The sequence below is a fragment of the Odocoileus virginianus genome, chromosome 8 (genome assembly GCF_023699985.2).
Source record: "Odocoileus virginianus isolate 20LAN1187 ecotype Illinois chromosome 8, Ovbor_1.2, whole genome shotgun sequence".
In the NCBI taxonomy this organism is placed as follows: domain Eukaryota; kingdom Metazoa; phylum Chordata; class Mammalia; order Artiodactyla; family Cervidae; genus Odocoileus; species Odocoileus virginianus.
This window is the reverse complement of record NC_069681.1, coordinates 17899155-17912180: the sequence shown is the minus strand read 5'-3', so window position 1 is coordinate 17912180 and position 13026 is coordinate 17899155. Positions and strand designations below refer to the sequence as shown.

General features: G+C 35.2%; 1 protein-coding gene across 16 annotated transcripts in view; it reads right to left on the bottom strand.

Annotated features, from left to right (window-relative positions):
* Nucleotides 1–13026, bottom strand: part of SETDB2 (SET domain bifurcated histone lysine methyltransferase 2) — a 103865-nt gene that overhangs the window by 83552 nt on the left and 7287 nt on the right. For 14 of the 16 annotated variants that reach the window (XR_011489001.1, XR_011488999.1, XR_011489000.1 and 11 more), the window contains exons 3-6: nt 9842–9967; nt 8722–8787; nt 5631–5727; nt 160–723 (exon numbers count right to left, since the gene is read on the bottom strand). Coding sequence is in view for 13 of the 16 variants with exons in the window: in XM_070471262.1 (XP_070327363.1) it covers nt 160–723; nt 5631–5727; nt 8722–8787; nt 9842–9967 (853 nt within the window). In the remaining 3 variants the exon portion in view is untranslated. Of the gene's footprint in view, nt 1–159; nt 724–5630; nt 5728–8721; nt 8788–9841; nt 9968–13026 lie in introns of those variants that run through there. The other 2 variants (XM_070471254.1, XM_020904010.2) reach the window with 2 other exon arrangements.

Sequence of the window (13026 nt, the reverse complement as noted above, 5' to 3'; positions counted from 1 at the left end):
CCTTCCTATTGCTAAAGAGAGAGTGCATCTTTCTATTTTCAATTCTTGATGAACTGGTTTTAGATAAGACAGACAGACAAACTGATACACAGCAGGATTTCTTGACAAGTACCCCTACATTCAGAAGATTTTTTTGAAATGCCATGTTCTTCTACTCACATGTCTACGCAGCCCTCAGAACAGTCACATGAATCAGTAAACATGTTGGAAAAGCTGTTTAGATAACATGCTCGTGGCCACATAGTCTTTCTGTACTTAAACTGTGGAAGTTCTCTATTGTCAACTTCATTACAGAAAGAAATGGGCACCGATTCCACTCCATTGCTAATATCCACATCAGAAACAATTTCTTCTTTCTTTGGGTAATTCCGAGTCAACTGAACATAGGTATTGAAAGAAAAGTTATCTGTAAATAGAAAGTTACACTCTGTCTCAAGCAGGTAACGAAAAACTTCCTCCATGTTTCGTAGACTCCTTCCACAAGGGGTTTTATAACTCACGTGGAGTGCTGAAGAATGAGAGTTTGTCTTCGCGTGTCGTCTTTGGAAATGGCATTTGATTGGTAGCTGCAGAGGGTTTTCCCCCTTGAAGGTAAGTGGCATTTTCATCAGACAGGCGCCAGAGCACTCATGCTTTTGGTAAGATAAATTTAAAGAAGATTCTTTTTCTCTTAAGTCTGCAACTTTATTTTCCATAGGGGGAATTTCCTGGTTTTCTGTAGATCTGTTTAAAATTAATTATTTATTAGAATCTCAAATTTATAGCACAATTCCCCATATTAAAAAAAAAACCCACTAAGATGATATTTAATTCCTGTATTAGTTTCTTCTCAGACAACATGAAAATAAGCCAGACTCTAAAATAAAACATCTATGTTCTGTGGTTATATAAAGTTATGTAAGTGTTTTTTTAAATCTCGTTCTGAGCACCAAATATGTGGTGTTTTTTCCCAGCATGACTTCTTCAATGAGCGTCCAATAATTCAGTTCAATTCTGGCATTATCTACCTGGAGTCAGCATCAGATTCCACAAATTGGTTCAGTCCCATAAAACTGCCCCCAATCCAGACATGAAATGCAATTTTCAGGTCACCCACACTTCTGACCAATCTATGAGTTCCCACAACCTCCTCCTCTTTGTTAATGGGCTGGAAAGACTCACAGAATTCAGGAAAGCACTTTAACTACTATTATCAGTTTATAATAAAAGATGCACTCAGGAACAGCCAAATGGGAGAGAGGCATGGGGCAAGGTAGGTAAGAAGGGGCATGGAGTTTCCATATGCTATCTCCAAATGCACCCCCCTCCCAGCACCTCAAAGTGTCTGCCAACCAGGAAGCTCCAGGAGCCCTGCTGTTTTTTATAGTGGTTTGACTGCTTAAGCATGAAGGATTAAGTCACTGGTGACTGGTGATTATCTCCACCTGCAGCCTTTCTCCCCTCCCTGGAGGCTTGGAGGTAGGGCTGCAAGGGCATCAAAGGTTTCTTGAATGCCTGCTATGTGCCAGGTGCTATGAAAACAAAGATGAGAGCTCCGTAATCTCAAGGAACTTACATTTGAGGCAGAGAATTAAGTATTTATAATAACGTATAAATGATATTATGAATAATGCCATGTTATATAATGTTATGGAAAGACATCTAATCTTTTATTTTTCTGATTTTAAGGGTTCTAATTTTATAATTAATCTTTCTAGGTTTGAGAATTCAGTTTCATCTGGAGTTTATATTGATGTAACATGAATATCTAACTTAAAATCTCCAGATGATATCCAATTGTTCTAGAGTCTTTTACTGAATACTGTAAAGAGTCCTTTCACCTGACTTTGACTTACTAGCTTAATATCTCAAGTTCTTATAAATACACAAAAATGTTTTCTTATTTTCTAGACTCATTCTGCCTTTAGATTGGAATCTTTTTTTTTCTTTTGGCCATGCTGTATGGCATGTAGGATCTCAGTTCCCTGATCAGGGAAAGAATCCATGTCCCCTGCACTGGGAGTATGGAGTCTTAGTCACTGGACGATCAGGGAATTCCCTAAAGAGCAAATTTTTGAATGAAAAACATGTATTTTCATTTTCTAGTTGCTGGAACCATTCTGAAGCCTAGTTTAGATATTGTGATTTCCAGGACTGGAGCTATGAACAGCAGCACAGTGGCCCTAACGCTATCATCTTAGCTTGAAACTCTTAACATTTCCTAAAAAACATTACAACATATGGATAATCCAGAAAATGTTTCTATAGTGTTAATTAAAATCATTAGTTTTCTGGTAATGGTTTCTTTTTTAAGAACACTACTCATCATTCTCTTCTTTTTCTCATCCATTTGCCCTTTTATTCTACATTTTGGGTAATCTTATAGATTCCAGACTATACCATTGAGTTCCTTTAATAGGCAACTTTCACAATGAATACTTCCTTAAAAGAAAGTTTGGGGTAAAACTGATTACTATACTACTATTTACATTAGGCAATATTTGGAACTATCTATCCATCCTTAAAGGGATGGGTAAATAAAATGTATCTTCACATTATGGAAATCCAAACAACAGTTAAAGGGAATGAAAAAGATCTATAACACAGCAAGCAACATGATTAGATCTCAAAACTAATGCTGAGTAAAGTAAGAAGGTACATATATGAATATTTATGTAAAATTTAAAAACTATAAGTAATAACACTATATATTATTTATGGCTATATAAATATTAAAAAAAATGAACTAGAGAAATAACTGATGACAGTGACTGCTCTTCGAAAGGCAGAGAGAACAGAACTTTGTCAGGGTGAGAAGTTAGGTATGGCTCAAAGAGACTACAGTGTTTTGTTTTCTTTTAAAAAAAAGACATTGGAAGCACATACAATGAAATGTTAATAGCTATTAGTTCTGGCTGGTGTTAGTATAGTTTCTGCTATATTCTTTTATATGTTTTCAATCTTTAAAATTCTCAAAAAGATAGTAAAAAATATTGAATAAGAAGGCAGCTAAAATGCCCACTCTCACTATTCAACATAGTTTTGGAAGTGTTGGCCACAGCAATCAGAGCAGAAAAAGAAATAAAAGGAATCCAGATAGGAAAAGAAGTAAAACTCTGTTTGCAGATGACATGATCCTCTACACAGAAAACCCTTTAAGACTCTACCAGAAAATTCTAGAGCTAATCAATGAATACAGTAATGTTGCAGGATATAAAATTAACATAAAGAAATCCCTTGCATTCCTATACACTAACAATGAGAAAACAGAAAGAGAAATTAAGGAAACAATACCAGTCACCATTGCAACAAAAAGAGAATGCAGCTAAAAGATCAATGCAAATCTATCACATCCATGAACTACAATGCAATAGCACCTAATACATTAAAAACGAGAGCAAAAACAACCAAAAAAAAGAGGTAAGGTTATGTTTTCCTTTATATAACTTCAATCTATTTTAGTAGTTTTTGAATAATACTGGGAGTACATTCCATAGTAAAAATATAGTCTATAATGCATTTTTTGCTTTGTTCTTCCATTTTGCTTTGTTTTTCCATTTAACTTCAATCTTCTTAGCCTAGTCCACTTTAATAAGTTATTTATTTATTTAGGTATTCAGTATTTCCTTCTTTTTTTTTAAAGACTGTGCCTGGAATTGCTCTTTCCTTATTATTAAGTGCCAAGTGCCTTTCTACCACTTTTTCTTATAAAGCATTATAGTATATTCTGAGCTATGAGCACTACTATTTGTCTACCTGGGACATATATACCTTTGGCTTCTTTCAGTACTTACTGAAATAAATTCTCTTAAGCTCTCATAGCTTTGTTCTTTGTTCTGTTCTAGACTAATTTACTCTTGAGTGATTTACATAGTTACAGTGTGGCTCAGAGGGTAAAGCATCTGTCTGCAATGCAGGAGACCTCGGTTTGATTCCTGGGTTGGGAAGATCCCCTGGAGAAGGAAATGGCAACCCACTCCAGTACTCTTGCCTGGAAAATTCCACGGATGGAGGAGCCTGGTAGGCTACAGTCCATGAGGTTGCAAAGAGTGGGACACAACTGAGCGATTCCACTAGTGTTGTATAACCAGTAAATTGAATGTTTCATTTCCCTTTTCAACTTGATTTTGAACGTTAAAACAAATAAGTTATGTTTCAAGCTGGGTTCTGTGGCATTCTTTTCTACAAAATGTCATCAATTTATTTCCCCTATTTTGGGGGAAGGGGAATATGAAATATTGAAGATTCACGAAGTTCTTTGTTATGAAGGGATTAATTCAGCATATATTCAAGAGAAAAAATTGTATCTGGGGTATCCTTAGTTCTAAAGTTTATTGAAAGATTTTATTACTTACAGATCTAACAAATAACCTATATAGAGAATTACGAACCTACATAAAATACACAACTTTTAAAACTTTTTGGAAAGGGTAGGGGAAATGGATAGTTTGGGATGGACAGGTATACACTGCTATATTTAAAATGGATAACCACGGAGAAGGCAATGGCACCCCACTCCAGTACTCTTGCCTGGAAAATCCCATGGATGGAAGAGCTTGGTAGGCTGCAGTCCATGGGGTTGCTAAGAGTCGGACACGACTGAGCAACTTCCCTTCCACTTTTCACTTTCATGCATTGGAGAAGGAAATGGCAACCCACTCCAGTGCTCTTGCCTGGAGAATTCCAGGGAGAGAGGAGCCTGGTGGGCTGCCATCTATGGGATTGCACAGAGTTGGACATGACTGAAGTGACTTAGCAGCAGCAGCATTAAAATTTGTGGGAGGACTCTTGGCCTAAAAATTAATTATCTTAAATATAAGGTGAAGTTTCTCCACATCTGACTGGTGCAGGCAGTTATTTCACTCATGAATTCATCAATAACTTGAGTATCTGAAAATACTTTACTAGTTAGAATTAATTCCCTTTTAGAGAGAAATCAAATTTGTGTTAAAGAATCACTATTCCATGGGACAAGCAATAGAGAGACATTAGTTATATTGTCTTATATTAGGAAGCCTAATTTCAAAGTAAAATAATGTCTGATAACATAAATTCCTATAAATGTATAAATTCCTAGTGTTCTGATTCTTTACACTCCAGTAACAAATAGCATGAGGTAGAAAATATTTAGATCTTTGTATAATACCATATTTAAATCTTACTAGTAGAATTTGTTTGTATCTTTTTCACTTGTGTCTCTCGTCACTTATTCTTAACTTTTAAAATTCTTGGTCGAAATGGAACATAATGTCTTATTTGTCTGATTTCATCTTAGTGGGAATAAAGAATTATGTCACTTGATCTATTTATTTGATAAAAAAAAAATAAAATAAAATGGATAACCAACAAGGACCTATTGTAGAGCACAGGGAACTCTGCTCAATGTTATGTAGAAGTCTGGATGGGAGGGAGTTTGGAGCAGAATGGATACATGTGTATGTATGGCTGAGAACCTTTGCCATCCACCTAAAACTATCACAGCATTGTTAATCGGCTATACTTCAATACAAAATAAAGAAGATTAAAAAAAAAGTTTTCATGGGAAAGAATCCTTTTTTAATATATTTTATCTACTCTTATGTCAAATGATTAGCAACATTTCTGGGAGCAAAAGCACTAACAACATAAATAAATTTAACTTCTATACATACAGAGAGGTGCAGTCTTTTGGAAAGAAGTCTTCATATGACGTTGAGGGCAATGAACTTGATTTGTTTTCTTCTGCATTCTGGGTCACAGATGTATGATCTACATGAAAAAATTACAAACAAGTTAAAAATGAGTCACTGTAATATCTAAATAATAACTTTATTGACTAAAGATATAAGGCACCCTTAAATATGAAAACATTGTTTCAAAATTGAGGCAAAAATTAGGTATCAACATTTTCAAGAATATTAAGAAAATAAGACAGGATAAAATAAGACATAGAAGAAATTTCTACTGCAGAAATTCTAATTTGGCCCAAACTTTATCTGTATTTTAATCATCCTTTAAAGCAAACATCAAGTATCCCTATTTCTGCTTGTATTTTACAGAAAAAATAGTGTAACTCTCAGAGACTCTATTAAGGTCACAAAATGGGAAGCCTTTACGTTTCTTATTCTATTACTTTCTGTTTTTGCAGAGGAGGGAAAAGTATTTGGGTTGCTCTTTTTGTCTTTTCATTTGTTCATTCATAGTTCTCTTAGTTTCCCCTATATCTTTCTGCACTTAATTTCATCTTGAGCCAGGATGTCCCTGGTTCATTCTTGTCTCTGTATTTTTCAACTTCACCTATTCTTACTCTCTAACATGACTTCACTATACAAATAAGCTATGCAGTTAATGAAAAAAAAGTTATATATTTCTTGCTCTTATTTTGAAAAAAAAAAAGTGAATATGCAGAATAGTCTATGTTTGTTTTTTAAAAAATTGTTTTTAATCATGCTTTTTCCTATGCAGTAGTGGACCTTAATAAAAAAGTGATTCTCTTCCTACCTTATTATTAACTTGCATTGGTCCTTTAGTGTAGACCAGTCTTATTAAACAGAAAAAAAAAAAAGTTTAAGAAAATAAAAGAGTAGTTTAAGTTATAATCCAGGGTCATGTGTGTGGATGCATGCGTCGCTTCAGTCATGTCCAGCTTTTTGTGACCTTAGGCCACCAGGCTCCTCTGTCCATGGGATTCTCCAGGCAACAGTACTGGAGATGAATACAAGATGCTTGCCATGCCATACTCCAGGGGACCTTCCTGACCCAGGGACTGAACCTGCATCTCATGTTTCCTGCATTGGGAAGCAGGTTCTTTACCACTAGTGCCACATGGGAAGCCCTGATCCAACGTCATCCTTGGCTAATTGGAAAGCAAATATCCCTCTTTAGTTATTGAGGTAAAGAAAGAAGATTTAAAATCTGATAGATGAAGAGAGCTACAATAACTGATTAATAAATAAGTTTCGGTCAGTGGTTAAGACTCTGTGCTCCCAATGCAGTAGGGGGCAAAATTTCAATCCCTATAACCCAATGCCACATGGCACAGCCTTTAAAAAAAAAAGTAAGTAAGTTTTTCAAATTAAGAATTTCTGATTTTTCCCAGCAAATTTCTTTGAATGAGCCATATAACGCCATACAACAAATACAAATATAACAAAGGTATATAAGCATAGTTAGAAACAAGATTTACTAAAAAAAATGGAGATTTTTATTAACCATTAGATAAGAGAAGAAAGGAGAAATAATACTTTCTTTCAAGAAAACAGTATCCAATTCTTTGTATGGGGATACAGCAAATATTTACAGAACTATACACAAGCAAAGAAAAATTAAACATAAATTAGTGGTTTGGGGAATTAAGGCTGGATCTGGGATGGCTTGTTTAGACCTCAACACCAAGTCCTTTTGTTTCTCCCAGTCTCAGTATTCCTTTTAAAATAAATACTAATATGAAACTTTATTACTATGAAGTGTTTAATCCCTACATTTGCTAGCAGTGTCACTACATAATTCCCTGATACTTTAAAAACATGTGCTAGCTCTACCACTAGCAAACATACTTCTATTTTGATAAATTTATTACACTTCAGATGAACTATATAAAAATATGAGACTAGAATACTCTGCATTTCTACCAATGAAATCATTTTAAAAGAACCAAGACAAAAACCCAACTTACTTTTTTTTTACTGGGAAAGATTATTTAGAAAGAAAAAAGCTGTTTAGAATTATTTCTTCTTACCACCTCTTGCACTTACAGGCTTCTCTCTTAGAAACCTAATGTAACCCCTTAAGGGTATGCTGATTCTAAGTGCTACTGTAGGCTACTGGGAGAAAGACTGTTTTCTTGAAAGAATGTACTCTCTTCTAAAACTTGACATTAGCGACTGAAAGTGAAAACATTTCTGAATAACAAAATATTTCTTTAAAATAAAGTGATGATGTTAAGCCATATTTTCAGAGATTTAAAACTCTAAGGCTCCAAATTATGACAGTTAAAATGATTACAATCTGTTAAAAATATTTAACAGTATCAATTAAAATTTAGAAAATGTACATCCTCAACACTTTAGCAAATTGGTGATAGTCTAAGATTTATAGGATAGTGATTCTGATAACTTTTTAATTAAAAAGTTTTCTAACTGAAGGATAATTGATCGACAGTGTTGTGTTATACAGCAATGTGATTCAGTTATACACACACACACATATATGTTCTTCTTCATATTCTTTTCCATTATGGACTATTATAGCATATTGAATATAGTTCCCTATACTATACAGTAGGACCTTGTTGTTTACCTAAAACAACTTTTCAATTTTTCTTTTTCTAATCCTAGTACATTATCTTTGTTCAATTCCTTTAAAGTTGATACATTGATGTTCTAATAATAATATAGAAATGAAAAAAGTTTCCATCAATTTATCTCTACCAAAATATATCTTTCTAGCATTATTCTTTACACAAAGCAGGTTTAGAGTGGTTTGGAGTCTTGGAATTCTGTTTGGGCTTCTTATAGGAGAAGCTGTTTTGAAGAAGAGATACATTTGTTCTTCCTGAGAGGTTTAACAGGGTGTGCATTTCCTATCTATGGATGGGCAGGACTTTTCATTGACTAGGAACACTGATTTCCATAACTTACCTATATGGATCTTGCAGTTTTATTTTAAACTGTCTTTGGTTAAGGCAACATAATTAAGGCTGGCTTGCTTCAAAGAAAGAAAACAGCAGAGAATATCCTAGATTAGGATTCGAAATGTACATACCCTTTATCAATGTTGAATTGTGGTTTATAGTTGCATCTTTTACTAGAATCATTGCTTGGATGTATTCTGTTAAGGAAGGGAAAAAAGAATGAAAACAATCATCAGCAGCAGCACCTTTATTCAAGATGTCAGCTACTGTGCTATGCAATTCACTGATACATACTTTATCTCATTCAATCTTCGTAACTCCTCTGAGAGGTTTTTATGAGTATCTACTTTAAAGACAAAGAAATTGAAGCTTAGAGGTTAAGCTGTTCACTTCAGGTCAATCAGATAGAAGAGGTAGAACTGAATTCAAACCTAGATATATCAGATTCATGAAGGAATGAGAATATTAAAATGAAAGACAGTATTAATTTTGTAGACAAACACACAACTGATTAATGTCATAGAATATCCAAAAAGAATTAAGAATATCCTGGGGAAAACAAAGAATAGGAGGGGGGAAATTTTGCTTGAAAATTGTATATTCTGATGGAATGAAGGAAGTTTCCATATAAAAGTCTATATTCTATAGCTACCTGGGCTGAAGACAAATAAACAGAAAAAAAAAAACCTGGATTAAAAAAAATAATAAAAATAAAAAATAAAAACCTGGATGACTGAACTGACTGCCAATGTAAAACCCAAGGTTTGCCTTCTGAAGACTACTAAGGTAAATCCTGTTCAAAGCAGGCAAAACATATCCATGTATGTCTAAGCTGTCTCTGAAAGACTGGGTGATGGATAATCTGCTATATTTTTCTGTATGTAGAACATTTGGTAAAATGTTCTACAAGGAGCACATACTATTTTTGCAAACATCCCCTCCACCCCCGCATAAAGATAAAATGAGGGAGAGAAAAGTAGCCTGAGATAAAGAGAGATTTATTTATTTATTATTCAAAATAATCATCTTCATCCACTTTTACAAATGTTCATAGTATGATAAAAATGAGTTTTTATAGAAGCAGAGCATATACACACAAAAAGCAAACAGAACTGATGTCAAGTTCTTAGAAAACAAAAGAAAATATTTTGACTTTTAAAACAAATAGCAATACTGGAAATAGAACTAAACTGTATTGCCAGTGGGTAATATTTAGCATTAAATGTGTTGAAAGTTCTTACTGCTTCATACCTTTATTTGTGGCCGACCCATCTTTGATCTTTTTTTTCAGTGACTGCAGCACATTTTGCACTTGTTCAAATATGAAATCCACTTTCCCATCATCTTCCAGCTCCATCCAGAAAGTTTCTGCATCACCTAAAGAAAAAATAAGTGAATAACCTAAGAGCTCAACAGACATAGACTGTAACTTTCCTAAAGCACATGCTATTAAAAATCCACTCTGTTTCTAAATAAAATCAAGATTTAATTGGGTTATTACTTTCTTTCAGGAAAAACATTTTCGTCACTGTTTCTTCTTTTCTCTTTTGGCCACATGATCTTAGTTCCCCGACCAGGGACTAAACCTGGGTCCTTGGCAGTGGAAGTGTGGAGGCCTAACCACTGGAGTACTTGGTCACTGTCTCTTTAGAAAGAATGAAAAACAAAGATAACCTAGGCATCTCCCTTATTTCTGCTAATTAAAAAAAAAGTGTTGAAAACTAGTGAAACTATTTCTTGACTGGAAAACAGAAGGAATGATTTCATTCTGGGGTGGAAGCAGGCGTACTTATAGACAACTATACCTTTAAAAATTTTCAAGGACATAACCTCCAATGAGTATGCAAGTGGATGGTTTCAGAATGAAACACCCCAACGACTGTTGAAATAATGAAATGTCTAACACTAATGCTTTTAAAAATATCTTTGCTATCAACTTTTTAATAGTTATGTTGACTGAAGAAAAATGAACAATCGAAAAGCTGCAAATTATGTTTTATTTGGGACCTACTGAGGACTACAGTCTGGGAGAGAGCCTCTGATACAGCTCTGAGAAACAGCTCCCAAGAGGTAAGGGAGGAGTCAGGATAAACAGTTTTTGCTGAGAGGAAAAAAATAAAACATGTAATTAAAGATCGAATGATTCCTGCCGATCACAAAGAACAGACGTCTCAATTTAATGATGTTAGTGCTTTTTTATGCCTAGGGAGATACAAGAGTCTGGGCTCATTGAAATTATTCTTCAGACCTGCATCTTAACTATCTGCCGTCAGTATCCAGTTTTTCTACCTTCTGAATTCTCCTCAGGGAGTGCCTGCCACTGGGGGCAGATGTAGATGTTGGCTTGATGGCAGGCAGCACTCACTATTTTCTGAAATGGCAGGCAACATTTTTTTTGTTCACAGTGACATGAGGCAAAATAATGTTTAAAGCTTTTATAAAGTTATATAGATAAACCAACATTTCAGATGCTCAGCAAACTAACACTGTAATCAAAAATTTCCATCCTTTCACAGTTGAAAACAGAAATATGAGAAATGCCATGAAAATAAACTGACAAAAGTCAAATCTCACACCATGTTTAAAAGTAACAAAAATACCTACAATGTTAAACACAAATTATTTCCAAAATAGATAACATTAATGTATAAAATGCTTAAAATGAATAGGGCCTTAAGCAAAGGAGGCACATATTAATAACTGCACTGCAGACAGGTCACTTGAGAAGCCACTGGGAGGATTAATGAGCAGACAGCACAGTAAGTTCACCCAAAAATACATTTTCCTTCATAAAAATTAAACCCAGAACCTCCAAGAGAGTAACGGTGGGGAATTCTTCAAAGGAGGCTTAGACTTCAAAGTCCCAACTCTCCCTGGGAGCCATCCTACCCAAAGGGGACCTCTGTAATGAGGGCCGCCGCTTTCCAGCAGCCTCAGGAGGAGCACTGCTTCCCGGTAGACTCTCTGGCCTGTTGTGTACTACAGAAGACTAAGTCTACTTTTAACTCCCCAAAGCACGGTTCAGACAAAGGTTTCAACACTTGAAAAAAAAAAACACACACACACCACAATGTGAAAAGGCAAAAGGGATGAGAAATGATGTTTTGGAGAAAGTTAGGGGCTGTGACATGGAGGGCCTTGCGTGCCATGCTAAGCAACCTTATTTTTATATGGAAGGCAATGGGGAGCCACTTAAGGTTTAAGCATCTTTTCATTATGTCATTAGTTTGTTTTTAAGAATCTCACTCACGGGGAAGTGAGAAAAGGGAGTCAAGGGAGTCAAGACTGATTTCTATGTTTCTGATTTGGTCAACCATATGTATAATACTGGTATTATTTGCAATAGGGAATAAAGGTAGAGCAACAAGTGAGAAATAAAAGCAGCGTTAGGTAAAGTGGATATGTAGGTTCTAGAGTAAGATCTGGTCCAGATATACAAGTTAATTTTGGAGTCAATAATACAGAAATTCTTGATTGAAGCCACAGAGGAGATGTGATTAGAGAGAATGTGTAGAACAAGAAGGGTTTTCTGTAAAACATCAACATGTAAGTGATGAGAATAAGAAAAAGGAAACATGGAGACTGAGAAGGAATATAGCAGCAGATACTTGAGCTGAAACTCAAATCAGTAAACTAATACTACTGCTACTTGCCTCTAGAAATGAAGAAGATCATCTTACAGCTCCACTGTCTGTCCAAGTTTGCTCCATTATTCAGCTAGATACTAAGATTTATTGCAAGAACATAATCATGAAGCAAGAGGTACGGCACCTTTGCAAAGAAGGAAGACAAGTAAACTACACAGTTATACTATATGTCTTCCAATCTCACATGAGACAGAAAATCTTTGTAAATAGGCAATGCTCATGAATCACGTTGACCTGAGGTCATTTAGTAGATGAATATTTATGGAGTGCTTACTAAATACACTGATAATGACCTAGGTACAGGTATATGTATGTATTTATATTTCTCCATCCATTCCTTGAAGAGCTTCAGGGCAGTGGTCCAGAGAATCCCTAAGACACCTCTGAGCCTGTTATCAGTAAAGTATAGTCTACGAATTCTCGGCTGGTGGGGCTTCTGGTGGCTCAGATGGTAAAGAATCCACCTGCGCTCGGGATGGGGAATACATGTAAATCCATGGCTAATTCATGTCAATGTATGACAAAAACCACTACAATATTGTAAAGTAATTAGCCTCCAACTAATAAAAATTTTTAAAAAATGAAAAAAAATAAAATATGATTAAAAAAAAAAAGAATCCACCTGCGATACAGGACACCTGGGTTTGATCCCTGGGTGGGGACGATACCCTGGAGAAAGGGAATGGCAACCCACTCCAGTATTCTTGCCTAGAGAATCCCCATGGATAGAGGAGCCTGGCGGGCTATAGTCCATGGGTCGCAAAGAGTCGGACACGACTGAGCAACTAA